The sequence below is a fragment of the Camponotus floridanus genome, unplaced genomic scaffold, assembly GCF_003227725.1.
Source record: "Camponotus floridanus strain SB8 unplaced genomic scaffold, Cflo_v7.5 scaffold134, whole genome shotgun sequence".
NCBI classification, from domain to species: domain Eukaryota; kingdom Metazoa; phylum Arthropoda; class Insecta; order Hymenoptera; family Formicidae; genus Camponotus; species Camponotus floridanus.
Window position 1 is genome coordinate 924281 of NW_020229253.1, and position 15592 is coordinate 939872.

The 15592-nt window shown below is 26.1% G+C and overlaps 2 protein-coding genes and 1 pseudogene across 2 annotated transcripts; 1 reads left to right on the forward strand and 2 right to left on the reverse strand.

Annotated features, from left to right (window-relative positions):
* On the reverse strand, positions 1–2349 carry LOC112637136 (protein sevenless-like). The gene is made up of 3 exons (XM_025406139.1): positions 1272–2349; positions 244–348; positions 1–59 (listed from the first exon to the last, which is right to left on the reverse strand). The coding sequence occupies exons 1-3, from the start codon at positions 2233–2235 to the stop codon at positions 1–3; spliced, it is 1128 nt and encodes a 375-aa protein (XP_025261924.1). The 5' UTR covers positions 2236–2349.
* A 1088-nt stretch (positions 2350–3437) lies between these two features.
* LOC112637137 (proto-oncogene tyrosine-protein kinase ROS-like) lies at positions 3438–8832 on the reverse strand. Its single transcript, XM_025406140.1, has 5 exons — positions 8769–8832; positions 5938–6041; positions 4381–4519; positions 3917–4001; positions 3438–3774 (listed from the first exon to the last, which is right to left on the reverse strand). The coding sequence occupies exons 1-5, from the start codon at positions 8830–8832 to the stop codon at positions 3438–3440; spliced, it is 729 nt and encodes a 242-aa protein (XP_025261925.1).
* Positions 8833–12063: 3231 nt separating this feature from the next.
* LOC112637138 lies at positions 12064–12848 on the forward strand (annotated as a pseudogene).
* The last annotated feature ends 2744 nt before the right edge of the window (positions 12849–15592 follow it).

The following is a 15592-nucleotide window of genomic DNA, read 5'->3' on the forward strand; positions in this document are numbered from 1 at the left end:
TCATTCCATATCGATCATTGTTAAAGACAAAAATTGTTCCTTATTACCTCTGCGATGCACTGTTATAAAATTTCGAGTTAATTATGTAATAATATGTATTATAAAATCTATTGTTTTTAATAAATTTATTCGTTTAGTTTTATATAAGTAAATTACTATTTTCAGTAAATCTCTAGATATTATATCAGTTATATATATGTATAATCTACAATTCAAGTCGATACCTAAATCAAATATACTTACAATAATAAAAGTACCAGATGCAGGTTATAGTAACTATAACGATAAAACTTAACATGAATAATAAGTAATATTCTTTCGCTGTTATTCCAGGAGTGCTCGGATTATCTATATTAAGCAAAAGTATAATTTTAATATCTTCGTCTGTGTATGTTTTTACAAATTTAATTTTACTTATAACTTTAATACATAATATAATTTTTTAAATTTTAGACATATTCATATCTAAAAAAATTAGAACATAATATCTATGCAGCACAAAATATTACAACTACTTTGTAACAATATTGCAATATTACAAATATATTCTCACTTTATTTACGATTACGATATTAGTGTTAAAAGGTAATATATCTTTTTATTATATTAAGAATAGATACTATTATACCTATCATTATATTTTTCTATGCATTTTTATGTATTTTTCATATGTAAATAAATATAATTATAACAGATTTTTTAAATTTTTAAATAAATATATAATTAGTAATGTATAGTTAATTCTATAATTAATATACCTATATATATATATATATATATGTATATATATATATATATATATATATATATATATATGTATAAAGTATTTATTATAGGAGTATATAGAACATTTAAAATAAAAAAGTGACTCGTAAGTAAGAGTTAGTAAAATAATTTTGTATAAAAATATAACATTTTATGTTATATGATTATGTTTAAATATAATTTTGCAATATATTATCTTAGATATGATTATCTTAAATATTGCAAACCTCTATTTATATAAAGCTTTTTAATTTAATTAAATGTTTTCAAGATATTCATCTATCAAAAACGAAAATGGTTGATATAATATTGCATTCTTTCCAATATATTACACTGTAATATTGTTACAATATTTTATTGCAAAAAGCGGGCATCTTAACTTCATCACAATCTTATAACAATAACTCAGCAGAATATCACAATCGATTTGCAATATTGCAATAAAATTATTCTTCGATATATCCATGCAATCTTATTGTACTGTATGGGTATCTTCGTTTGCTTACCAAGTGTTGAAAAAATAAATCTTTCATCAGTGGGCCATGTAAAATTTTCCTCATATTCGGGATACCACAATATCAAGCGAAATATGTATAAGGTTCCCGATTGTAAATTTTCGACATGGTATGTTACTTCTTTGTTATAATTCATTTTAACATAATTCATTGTTTGCCACTTTTCTGCTACAATATCTTTGTACTCTAGTATACAAAAGATCGTCAGATTAATGTTTGAGATCCACGAAATGTTCATGCTATTTATGTTGACTTCGCTCAAAGTAATATTGTTTGGTTCTGAGTATATGTGAACGATCTTGCTAAAACTCTCGTTGTACAAATCGTTGAAATTAATTGGATACACACGCACGTATATCAAGTAATCTTGTACTGGTAGCGACAAGTTAATCTTTGTGAAAAATCTGCCGTCTGCTGTACGTTTCGGCATATTGATAAATTGTTCGCTCTTTTGTCGCATGCCATTCACTAATGTAACTGACTTCCAATGCACTTCGTAAGTCACGGGCACGCAGTTCACCTTCTTAGGTGGCATCCAATGAACTGCTGCTATAGTAGGCGTCAAAGCAAGAACACTTATGTTTTCTGGTGCATTAAGCTTGCCCGAATTAGTTTTTATTGATATCACATTCGAATCGAATGGATTTATTGATAATTGATCAAAGTAATAATTGCTTAAAGTAAAATTCAACTTGTACTCTGTAAATGGTGTTAAATTCTGAATCTCGTAATATCGCTCGTATGTCACATATCGCAGCACATTAAATTTTTCAGGTTTATTGAGGTTGTTGTCTAAACAATGGCTTACAGAGATAGTATATATAGTAGTTGGTAAATTATATTTTTTGCATCCATGCTTTACAACTCGCTTCGGAAGATTTACAATGATGCTGTTTGCCGTTGCATTCACATTCTCAAAATTGTAACCTTTTTTGTCAGGTGTCAGGCATCTCATTGGAGGATATGATTGTAAAGATTGATCAAAAGCGTGAATTTTATAAAAAATTTGCTTATTACTGCCACTTGAGTGTATTATCTTTTCAACATATTCGTCTGCATTTACACTCTTGAGACTTGCATATTTCTTGTTCAAAACAAGTATATATGAGTATATATGAGTATATTTATCCGAATTATATGTTAAAATGTAAATGTTTGTTTTGTCAATCATCATAGATTGGAAGTTGATATTATCACTTACGTTTTTCATGTGTAAAATCTTATTGCATATAGAAACGTTAATGTTTGTCACAAATATACGATTAGAAAATAACCAGTAAATTAACGACTCCTCATTATTCATGTTATCAATTATCATATCACGAATAAAATCTTTATCATGAAATAGGCACAAGGATGTATTTATCGGAACAATTTGTTCAATTTTTCTATCGAGATGAGATTTTATTAAATTATATTCTGTATGCATCAAATTGTATGATACGTGATATAAAATTCTGAAAAATATATAATTGTTTTACTCACTGTAAAACATTATTTTAAGAAAAATAGAAACTTGTATGTAGTAAAAATTCGAAATTCTTATAATTATATAATAACTTATTATTTTTTTTACTTATGATCTTAATTATAAAACCACGTAAAATTATAGAAAAATTACAAATATGCATAAATCTTTAATGGAAAATTATTTTTTCAGGTGAACGCTAGTAAACGTACCCCATAGACGGTGAGACACTTAAACGGAAAATATAATTTTTTGATTTGAAAATCTCATCAAATTTAATTATGCCATTTTCCCACATTGTTAAGTCGAACTTTACAATATAACAGGCTGACTCATCATTATACGTGAAATATAGATTTCTTGCTACCCAGTCAATGCAGAGATTATAAGGATAATTATAAAAGCTAGCTATTTTTGTGATATTATTTTCATTAATCTTCAATGTCATTATGTCATTCTTGGTACACCAATAAATTTTATGTTCTTGTATCGAATAAGCGACATATCGTACATATCTGAAAAAAAGGGACCAATTATAATTGTATAGTAAAAAGTTATAGTTAAAATTTCTAATTTTATAGTTATTACTGCTATAATGTTGATAATAATAAATTTGTGCATAATAATAACAACTTTAATTTTATACTTAGTGTTAAAAATAATTTATAATAATTATAACTATTTTTTTATCAGTATACGTACTCTGACACGAAATAAGTAGTGTTTAAATCCATGTCCAATATGTGAATACCTTTTCTCGATGTGACTAATAATTTAGGTATTGGATTTTCATGCGTAGTCGACACATTGATTAAATCCGTGTAAGGACCAGCAACAATTTTAGTATGCGCACGTACTCGAAAATAATATGTCGTGTTAGATGTTAGATTGTGCACCGTGTGCTCCAATTTTATAGTTGTAATATTTTTATCATCGCAGATTTGAATCTCTTTTAAGTCCTCGATGAAAAAACATTGCACTGTGTATCCCTGTATTATTTCATCGGTAAATTCAGGTTGATTCCATCTGTAAAAACATAAAATTTTAGTCATTTTACATTTATCAAAATTATAACAGAATTAAAATTTTGATACATTTATACGTCGTTGAATTTAAGAAAAAAAGAGAAAAATAAAAGAATACAAATTTTGGAATTTAGATTCCTTACCTCAATGTCACAAAAATGTCGTTTACTTTTTCTGTAAATTGACTGTCAAATTGTACAAATGCTCTGAGAGATGTTGGCTTGCTTTCTAGAGATTTTAAGAGCGTACGTATTAACATAATTATATATAAGATTAAGTGAATTATCTCAGAAAAAAACAATATAATGTGAAACTAAAGGAATAAATGTAAACTACAAAAAAATAAATGTAAACTACAAAATACGGAAATTAGCACAGTATTGACCTTTAAAAAATAATATAAGAATTTTTTGTGTCATTTAAGATTTAGAAAAGTAATCATTAATTTATGGCAAAAACGAATAAATAACATGTAATAAAATGACAAGTATTTTTCGATAAATTTTTATAGTTTAAGAAATCAGAGATATAATATTTGCGACTGCTTTAAAACGGAGTATCAAATTAATAAAATTGATTATTAATGTTTTATTTTTTTGCAACCTACCGATAGATTCTGGAGTGATAGAAATATTTGCAAGTGGAACCTTATCGACTTCTCGCTCATTTCTCACAGTATCAGAATAACTCCGGTCAGATTTGAAATTTAGTATATGATGATCACTTTTCTCGGACATTGAAATATCCTTCATAAAGTATAACATACAAAAAGAATTAAGTGAATATTATATCGTTAAAGGTTGTTTTTATTGTTAAATTATATAAATTATAAAATTAAACGAAAAATTGCCATTTGTTTTTTGTTTGCTTAATAATACCGGTATATACCATTCCTAAATAATATAAATTAAATGTGATGTAGTTTTATTCATATCGTAAAATCTATTTCTTTATTTATTTTAAGGCATCTTATATATCTAACATAACTCATGTCAATCATAAAATCAATCAATAGGTTAACGAGAGTCAATGAGGAATCATAACAGCTTTTAGTACAGCAAGTAGTACAAGCGAAAGTGTAGCAATTTTTTGCAATTATTAAAACAATTTTGTCGAACAATTTGACTCTTTTTCACGATAGGTTAGTTAACTCTTCTCAATTTTACCAATTTTAACAATTTTTCGTTATTCAAACTTCTTTTCAAAAATTTGCCGATATTACTAAAGTTTTATTAATGTTTGTACTTCAAAAATAAAAATAGTGTTTTTTTACAGTTATTAAATATTAGTCATAGAATTATATAAATTCTTTTATTTATAACTTTTTCAAGTTTTTTCTCGAATATCATTATATTTTTAATACAAACAAATTCTGGAAATGATAGTATGAATCGATAGTATAAACCGATAATACCTCCATAATAATATGTGGATATAATTGTATATATATGGATATATGTACAATGAAAATTAATATAAATTCGAGTGATTATTATTGAATATGTTGTCGATCGAAATATCAGCGTTAATAGATACAACTTGAAGAATGTTTCATGAATAATTTTTTTATTAGACAGAGTTTCTATATCGATATTTAATAGCTCTGTTTCGTTATATAATTATCATTAACACAAAGAAATGATGCTAACTTTCTAAATTAATTTCATAAAATAAAATTTACATTAGCTTACTATATATCAATAAGTATGATATATATCTAGGAAAATAAAGAAATTTTAAAAATTGAAGAAAAATAACATAAAAATCTGTTGAAGCACCATCGTATGTATATTTTAATGTAGCAGACAGTAGACAGAAAATTTCATTAATTTTAAAAATTGTTATTTTTAGAAATAATAATTATATATGTATATGAAGAAAGAGAGAGAGAGAGAGAGAGGGACAGACAAAATAATTCAGTCAAATTTTAAAATACCGTTTTAATTAAATTTAATATACTATATAACATCTATTTGTAAAGAAAATTTAGAAACTTTATGCATTTTTTTTTTACAACATTGTACATACTTTTTCTTTCATGTTGAAATGTTTTTTTAATCTTATCCTATTATAGGTAGAATATATAATTTATTACCATTCATTTTTAGTTACACTACTGCAATAACATTCAATTGTTTCTTAATCAAGCGAAAATATTTTTTACCTGCGTGAAATTTAAATCCGGATACATGGAAATATTTTCTTCCTGGAGGCTGTTTAAAGTGATATAATCCTTCGGCGTAATAGTTGTCTTTGTCAATATTAAACCTTTCAATAAAATACATAAAATTGTTCCAAACATAATTTGCATTTTTCGTAAACGTTTGCACTCAATCAGTTTCCGATGAATCCTCAATTAGTTGTTTTTCTCACTCTACTAGTTCTGATGTGTTCGAATTGATATTAATTCATATATATATACATATATTTTCGTTAAATTCATATATATACATATATTTTCATTAAATTCCTTGAAACTCAGTTTTAACGAATCGCAAGTTATTATCTTTTAATATTATGTTTTTAGATTTCTCCTTATGATCGCGATCACAGTATATATTTTAAGATTAAATTAGAGAATTCTTAAGTAAATAATTCATAAGTAAATAATTTCTATTTTTGTTGTAGGAGGACAAATGACAATGCAAAATGATACATATTCATTGGAATACATCGCAAATATAAGAATATAATTATTATCAGCTTTTCGTTTTTATTAATATTATAGTAGAAAAACATCAATAAAAAGATAACTACAATTAAATTACAAACGATTAAAGAAGTTATAGAATTATAGATTTTGTAACATTTTCAGACATATTCAAGCACACGCAGCGTGTATTCGAATTCACTTAAGTATTTACTATATCTTTGATTTTATTAAATATATAATTATGACGATTCGTTCGTACGATTGTGTTACTATATACAATTGTGTTACTACGTATGCTTTTCAAAATCCACTATTTGTACACAATTTTTTGTGATATTCATATGATTCAGTTTGAATCAAGCGATAATTAACGCGGTAGTGTGTTTCGCTAGCGATCACAATAGTAACTGGCTTCGAATGATAAATCTGTTGCCATGACGTCTTATTAGCTTCATTCCGTTTGTAATTTATTTTTCTCCGGAATACTCGCGGAGATACTCGCGTTATTTCAAAAAGAATTAAAATCTTTAAAAATTGTTTGACAAAAAAAGTTATATATGTGTAAAACTAAAATAGTTCTATCTATAAATAAAAATAATTATATGTATATATGATTGTTTAATGAATTTTATTATAAACTTTTTATATTAATTTATTTCTGAGTATCTTCTTTTTAGCATAAGAGGCACGTTTACTATATAAAAAGATATTCTGATTATAAGAAAAGTAATAATGGATTTAAAAAAGTGATTTATACGTTTTCTGTAACATTCATGTAATGCAGTTTGAATCAATAGCGTAGCGTTTTTAGTATAAATCTAGTAGTTCTAGTAAAATATAATATATAAATAAATATAAATTTCTAATAGCATAAATAACTAAAATAATTGTACGAGTTATTATTATCATTATTTGCATCGAATAACCTTATAATATAATAACGTAGATAATATAATTTTACCTAATATTAACTTAACATAATATACTTAATATAATATATAATATAATATAAAAAACGTATAATATTAATTACATTATTATTGTAATTATACTATTGTAATTTTATATACGATAATTTTTATATTCTCCAGTGCGAATTAGTGCATTCAATCACATTCTCTCTTTTTCCTGCTATAAATCAATTACTTTTTCCAAAAAAGTGATAAACACTTAAATTATGTAAAATATAATTGAAAATAATTTTGTAATGCCCCCGATCTCCTTTTGTGACTTATTCAGTCCATTCATATATTAATTGATATACATTTTTATTTTTAAAAATATTTTTATATTATTAAAGAAACATTCTGGTAATAATAATTAAGAATAATTCTGTGTGTTAAGAATAACTAAGTATAATTAAACAAGTTTTATATAATGAATGATAAATCTTTTTTTAAATTCATGCATAATAATAGACGTATTTTCAAACATTTTATAAATTTATAAAAATTTATTCCCTCCACAGCAATGATATATGTATGTACAGAGATTTATATGTACAGTTTGAAATAAGAAAAAGCTCGAAAACATAATATAAAACAAGCTTGAAAAGAAAATTACAATTGTGTGTTAACATTTATGAAAGTGTACAGATCTTATATAATATATAAAATACAAAAATACACATGTTGAATATCTAATAAGTATCGTAAGAAAACAAACATTCAAGTATTAGTACATGCATATTCATCTACAATTTTTTCTTTATTAACTAACAATAAGTTATTTATGTCGATTAGATAATACATATAACAATAATATTTATTGGATTCAATATATCATCTCTTCTACGTCACTTCTTAGAACTATAATATTTTCGAGACAAAATTTGAAGTTTGATTTAATTTCCGCTGCATTGCAACAAGACAGCAGTGATGTCAAATGGACAGTTAACCTTTAATTATCAATTGTTAAAAGACGACGTAACACAACGTTTTATGACACGTGGCTGTCGTCAATAAATAAATAAATAACTTAAGATATGTTATGATGCCCGAGGTAGCACACATTCATTTTATATATGTTTCTTAAACGTATCCAATATTTTTTAATCGTAAGACATTAATAAGAAACGTTTTTAAAACCCAAAGTTAACAAAACATATTTTTCACGTTTCTAATATAGACAAAATAAAAACTAATTTTTGTTAATTTCAAATTTATATATATATATATACATATATATACATACATACACACATACACACACACACACACACCACACACACACACACACACACACCACACACACACAACAAATATATATATATATATATATATATATATATATAATTATTACGAAAATTATATTAATTTCTATTATAACATCCAACACAGTACCAAGTCGTCTAAAAGTATTACTAAAACTGGACATTTTTTTGTCACAGACATCTATTACTGACATCGTTAAGTCAATGAAAAGATGGCTAAAAATCGTCTCATGATCCGAATTCAGTGATTTTTTAGTCTTGTCCATATGTTGACTAAAAGATGACTTAATTCATTCTATATAGATTATCGATTATATAGATTATCGACACTCGGTAGTAGAAATACTTCAATACACACAATAAATGGACTAATTCTCTAATTTATCCTAATTTCTAATAATCTGTTTAATATTCTGAATCTCAATAAAGAATCCAGATTATTAATAAATTATATTATATTGTATAAATAAATATATATAAATAAATTATTTTAAATTTAATTTGTCAGAAATTAAACTAATAAACAGTAATGTCAGGAAAAAAATGCGGCTCACATGCATACAATGCGTAGCACACGTATGTGGCTCTCTCTCTGATTGATGCGTGCGAACAATATCCTTTTTCTGGCATTACTGCTCGTAAAAGGCAAAAATATGCTTCAAATTTAATTACACAATATTAATTACTAATATAATTCTTTATATACATTTCGTAATAAATATTAAATACGAGAAAAGTTAAGAGTGGCTTGCCGTGTAGCGGCAAGCGAAGATACACGTGCCACATACTATTATGTCTCTTTTATGTCACCTTTTTCGACAAAGCGAAAAGATGTCTTCATAGACATCTTCTCGCTTTGTCAAAAAGATAATTTAAAAAAGACATCTTTTCGTTATCTTTTAGTATAATATGCTATGTGGGGTGCTATTATTTGTATGTCATGGTATTGCTATCATTTGCTTGATGACATTCGAGCAGTAAAATTTAGAAATTTTCCCCGATCTGTGGCCGTAAAGTAATATTCTCTATTCTCTAGGAGTAGTTTAGATTTATTTATATTGCGATATTTTGCAATATTTTGCGATATTTATGGGCGCAGTGTAATATTAATTATCTACGGACAGTATAGATTTAATTACAATGCGATATTTTGCGATACTTTACGATATTTTGCGATATCTTGGAGCGCAAAGTATTATTCTGTATCCAGGGGTAGTTTAGATTTATTTATATTCCGATATTTTGCGATATTTTGTGGCGCAGTTTTATATTCTCCAAAGAAAATATCTAAAATAGTGATGCGAAGTGCTTTGTATGTTAATTAATTAAAAAATAAATAATCGTTTAATTAATCTATAAATTCAAAAACTTCTAGAATTTAATATTTTCATATATACGTATATGTTATAACACGTAAAATATTTTGACAATGAATTATCAGTAACACGGTGTTCGACTTTAACAATATAAACAATATAAACAATAGCGCAATTTTGTTTATATGTCACGGCTTCATTATGATTCGCACGGTGACACTCGAGCAATAAAGTAATGGTTCGAAACGCTTCGCATATTATCAAATATTTTATCTAAATACGGTTTAAATTATTATAGTATCAAAAACATAATTTGATATAATTATTAATAATTATAAATTAATTAACTTATGGTAAAGAACATGAAACTGTATCGCATGAAATCTTTATCGAATCGCAATCAATTAATTACTGCGAATAAAATTGAAAAAGGGAACATAAAAGGGGATAAAGAANCGGTTATCGGTGCTTTCATCGAGACATAATGAAAAGAAAGAACAAGATACTAATAAAGATTTTAATTTTTTTCTATAGAAGAAGCAATATCATTTACATGCGATTTTATTGTTTTGTCACTTAAAGGAATGCCAGCAGCTTCTTTAAGAGTTAACGAATTTCCAAACGACTCTACTGCTGCGATGAGACATTCCTTTACAAATTTTCCTTCAGAAAATGATTTTGAATTTTTCACAATAAGGTTTAAAATTGCATACGATGCTGTAAGAGCTGTTAACGAGGATGAAGCATTATCCGAAGATGCATTAGCACGAGAATTCGGACTATAACCTTCTTGATAAATTAATTTTAAAACTTAGATTAAATAAATGTTTCTAAAATATAAATATTATATTGCTAATGTATAATTCATACTTTGTTAATTTATATTTCTACAATGTTTCTGTAATGTAGCCTTGCAATTTGTAATATTGCAACATTGTTGCAAAGTAGTTGTAATATTTTGTGCATAGATATTATAATATTATAATATTATGTGCTGATTTTTTTTATGAATAGACATAAAATTTAAAAAAATTAAATCTTATAATAAAGTTATAAGTAAAAATAAATTTGTAAAAATATACACATACGAAGATATTAAAATTATACTTTTGCTTAATCTAGATATTCCAAGCACTCCTGGAATAATAGCGGATAAATATGACTTATTATTGATGTTAAGTTTCATGATTATAGTTCCTATAATTTGCGTTTTCTACATTTATCGTTGTAAGTATATTTGATGTAGATGTTGACTTGAATTGTAGATTATACATATATATATCTGATATAATATCTAGAGATTTACTGAAAATAATAATTTACTTATATAAAATTAAACGAATGAATTTACTAAAAAACAGTAAATTTTATAATACATATTATTACATAATTAAATCGAAATTTTATAATAGTGTATCGTCAACACAGAGGTAATAATGAACAATTTTTGTCTTCAACAATGACCGATGTAGAATTGGCGAATCTACATGAAGTACCTTGGCGAAACACTTTAGATGAATGTGCAAGAACTAAAATCGCACGAAATCAAATTACACTTACAAAACGTCTTGGTAAGGGCGCATTCGGAAAGGTAAAAATTAATTTTTTCAAGCAACGTTTCAAATTAATTTCCGATTCAACAAAACAGATATGTATTTTCTAATAAAGATGTAAATTACATGAATTTTTATAATAGATTATAAGTAATATAAAATTTATATGAGACAACAAGCATGCACTTTATTATATATTTTTTATTGAATTATTTAATATAAAGTAAAATATAATATTACTTGGCATTAAACTATACATTTTCTAATGAAGTACGCATGTAAATTTGTGTGAAATATTTCGCAGGTGTTTCAAGGAAATATGAAGGACTTAGAAAAATCGGGCACAGAGATATCCGTTGCAATAAAAACGCTTCGAAAAGATGCTTCTTCCAATGAGAAAAAGAAATTGTTAAAGGAAGCCAAGCTTATGAGTCATTTTCAACACAAACATATATTAAGATTGTTGGCTGTTTGTGTAGATGGAGATTCTCCGTTACTACTGTTGGAATTGATAGAAACTGGTGATCTGTTAAAATATTTGAGAGAATGTCGAAATATGCAAGCGTCAGATTCGCTTGCTCTGCGTTTACAAGATTTGTTCGCCATGTGCGAAGATGTTGCACGAGGTTGTTGTTACTTGGAAGAGTTGCGTTTCGTACATAGAGATCTAGCGTGTCGCAATTGTTTAGTATCTTCGAGAAATCGCGAGGATCGTGTCATCAAAATTGGAGATTTTGGACTAGCTAGAGATGTCTACAAGGATGATTATTATCGCGTGGTAAATACAATTATGAAAAAAATTTGATGATTAAAAATTGAATTCTTTTTAAAATACTTTCCATTTTTTTATCATAATAGTATTCTGCATTGTTTCTTTAAGTAATATTGAATATAAATAGTTTTTTATTTACAGCAAGAGATAAATGAACATTTTTTTGCACATATTCTAAAAATGAATAATCAGAAAATTAATTTTTTTAAATTATATTTTAGGAAGGAGAAGGTTTGCATCCTATTCGCTGGATGGCACCCGAATCTTTGATGATCAGAAAATTTACTTCTCAAAGCGATGTTTGGTCATTTGGGGTATTAATGTGGGAAATTACATCGTTGGGTGAGCAACCTTATAGTGCCAAGACTAATGAAGAAGTGATAAATTATGTACGTGCTGGAGGCAGGTTGCCGATGACTGTTAACTGTCCGTCACCATTGTACCAGTTGATGCTAAGTTGCTGGAGTGCAGCGGATGCTAGACCAAATTTCAAATTTTGTTTGAAAAATATTATAGCATTAAGAAAGAACATACAAGATGCCTTATTAAGTCCAATCGATACTATTTAACCGATATACTTAAATTAATGTTTATCTTATTTTCTAAATGACTCAATAAATCTTAATGTAGGAAATATATATCTAGAATATTTCTAAATTGATCGTGATCTGATTATTTTTAGGTTTAATCTTAATGTTACATGTATCAAAGAAAATTAAATTTTGTAATCTTACTTTCCATACAATTGTGATTATTATTAAAAAATATCACATCCGTTTTCATGATTGTACAAAATCGTATAATGTAATGATATATCTAACTTGTATCCTTGAGTAATCGAAGCGAAATTTAATGATTGCGGTTATATATATATGTATATGTAAACAATATTTTTTTGAACATGGGAATATAATTAATTTTCGACATTATATGACCGATAATTACAAACTGATTGTAAAATTTATGAGTGAAAGGGGAAACGCGAATAATATTCTTTATAATTAGTTGTGAATATATAAATAAATAATATAATTATTTTTGAATTTATAACAATTATCATGTATGAATTTTTTACATTATTCGTGATAAATATATATATATATATTATATATATATTATATCTTTTTTATTTAATGACTTACTATATATTCAAATTATATTGATGATTACAAAAATATACAGTTGTAAAAATGAACTACATTTATTGTTTTATCTCCAATATCTGTTTAATAAAGCTAATAATGTATAAATATATATTCACACACAAGTACGCTCTATTATTTTGAAAGATCACCAAATACCGACAACGTTTTATAAATATGTATGATATTATGCATTATAAAGTTATTAAATAACATATAAGATTATATAAACCATTTTATAATCGATGCACAGATACAATAATGCTGTAATCTGGCGATCACATTTTCCCGAAATTCTAATCTTCATACTACAGTATACTAATAATCATAAATCTACAAGTTATAAATTTTAAATAAAAATAAAGATGGATAGAATTATTGCGCAGAAATCACAAATATTTTAATATTTAAATAATACTATATCAGATTCCGCGCCTTATTGGCTGTTATTTGTCAATTTTTAATTATCTTTAATTATAGAATTATGTAACACATTGCATATGACGAGCGCTAAATCATCGAATCGAAATTTAAAAAATCGCTGTTGTGAGTAGGGGAGACCGGGAACAAAAACAATGTTATGAAAGTAACAAGCCTTGTAATAAACTACATAATATGTTGAATAATTTATACTATACAGTCAAACACGTACGCCCCGATTTTCTTACTTTTCAGCTAATTGTTGTAAAACGATAGCCGGTTGCACATACTGGAATGAAATTAGTGTGTTTATTCACCTAAATATTTCTTATTTTAGTTTTTTTGTATCTATGTTTAATTAAAGTGTATATATTAACGTAATTATTTACCGGTGTATTCTTCTAAAATGTATTCATAAGTTTTTATAGTTGATTTGGATAAATCTTGCATCATATTAAGGTTATAATGCTTTTATTCTAAAAAATGTGTTTGAGGACGAAAGTAACACGACACTCTGTGAACAAAAGTAACACGTTTCAATGCTTAAAGTATAAGGGGCTGCTCCCATAATAACTGTACCAAAGACGATTCTTATTACGTATGCTATAATTGTGATTCGGAATAGATACCAATCTCTTTTGTATAAGTAGTTATCATACAATTTTTACATTATTATTTAGAATTAAACTATTATTTAGATTTAAAAAAGTACAAAACTGGTGTGATATTAAGTATAATTATTTTATGATATTACTTATAATAATTTTGCTTAACAAAGATTACTTCTTTTAAGTTTTTCAAAGATGATAAAAATAAATATTTATTTTATTTTTCATTTTAATATAATATAATACACACACAAATTTATAATAAAAGTTGCTTAATAAAGCTTGCTTAATAAAAGATTATAATAAAGGTTTCCTTAAATTAAAAAAAAGTCATATTTGTTTTATTTTCCCGAAAATAAGAACTGTTACTTTTATCCCCAGACTATGTTACTTTCGTCCCAGGCCCCCAAGATAAAGAAAACAACCAACGTACTTGCGAAATACTATAATAGCTCTTTAAATATCTATCTATTTGAAATTGAAACATAGGTATAATAATAGAGCAATAAATGGAGTTTTTTTAACATATAATCTTTTTTTTATATCTCTAACAATAATTAATTAGTGATTTTCTCCTTACAAGACCCAGCCTCACACACACTCTTACATATCTTTCCATCTTACATATACATATCTTTCCATCTTACATATACATATCCGAACCTGGCCTATTATGACCTTACAATTTCTGTTTCCTCTTCCTTCTCTACGAACCTTCCACTCCTCTTCTCATCCGATCCTTCTCCCTCCTTACTCCTCTTCACCTCCTCACCACCTCCTCATCTCCCCAACCTCAGGCCCCATTCCTCCCCCCCCCCCTCTTCCCCATCCTCCTTTCATTACTCATTTTCTTTCCTCCCTCCCTGCCCTTCGTCGTCCCATCTTCACCTATCCCAAAACTCCCTATTCATTGCAACCACTTTTTTCCTCTCACTCTTTCCCTCCTCGCTACTACTACAATCCCCAACTCCCCTTCCTCTCTCTCCCTCCTACCATATATATATATATATATATATATATATATATATATATATATATTTACCAATATAATTATTTACCATTTTACCAATTAGTATAATTATTTACCAATTTATATATATATATATATATATATATATATATATATAAATAAATATGTAAGGG

What these genes read in the sequence shown, in the direction of transcription:
- LOC112637137 (XM_025406140.1), bottom strand. Translation starts at nt 8,832, where the DNA reads ATGTCAGTAATAGATGTCTGTGACAAAAAAATGTCCAGTTTTAGTAAT. An exon ending in CGGATTTAAATTTCACGCAG is followed by an intron (nt 4,520 to 5,937) that starts GTAAAAAATATT and finishes TACTTTATGAAG; the next exon opens with GATATTTCAATGTCCGAGAA. An exon ending in TATCACTCCAGAATCTATCG is followed by an intron (nt 4,002 to 4,380) that starts GTAGGTTGCAAA and finishes TAAAATCTCTAG; the next exon opens with AAAGCAAGCCAACATCTCTC.
- LOC112637136 (XM_025406139.1), bottom strand. Translation starts at nt 2,235, where the DNA reads ATGAGATGCCTGACACCTGACAAAAAAGGTTACAATTTTGAGAATGTG. An exon ending in ATTTATTTTTTCAACACTTG is followed by an intron (nt 349 to 1,271) that starts GTAAGCAAACGA and finishes TGCTTAATATAG; the next exon opens with ATAATCCGAGCACTCCTGGA. An exon ending in CATCTGGTACTTTTATTATT is followed by an intron (nt 60 to 243) that starts GTAAGTATATTT and finishes ATTTTATAACAG; the next exon opens with TGCATCGCAGAGGTAATAAG.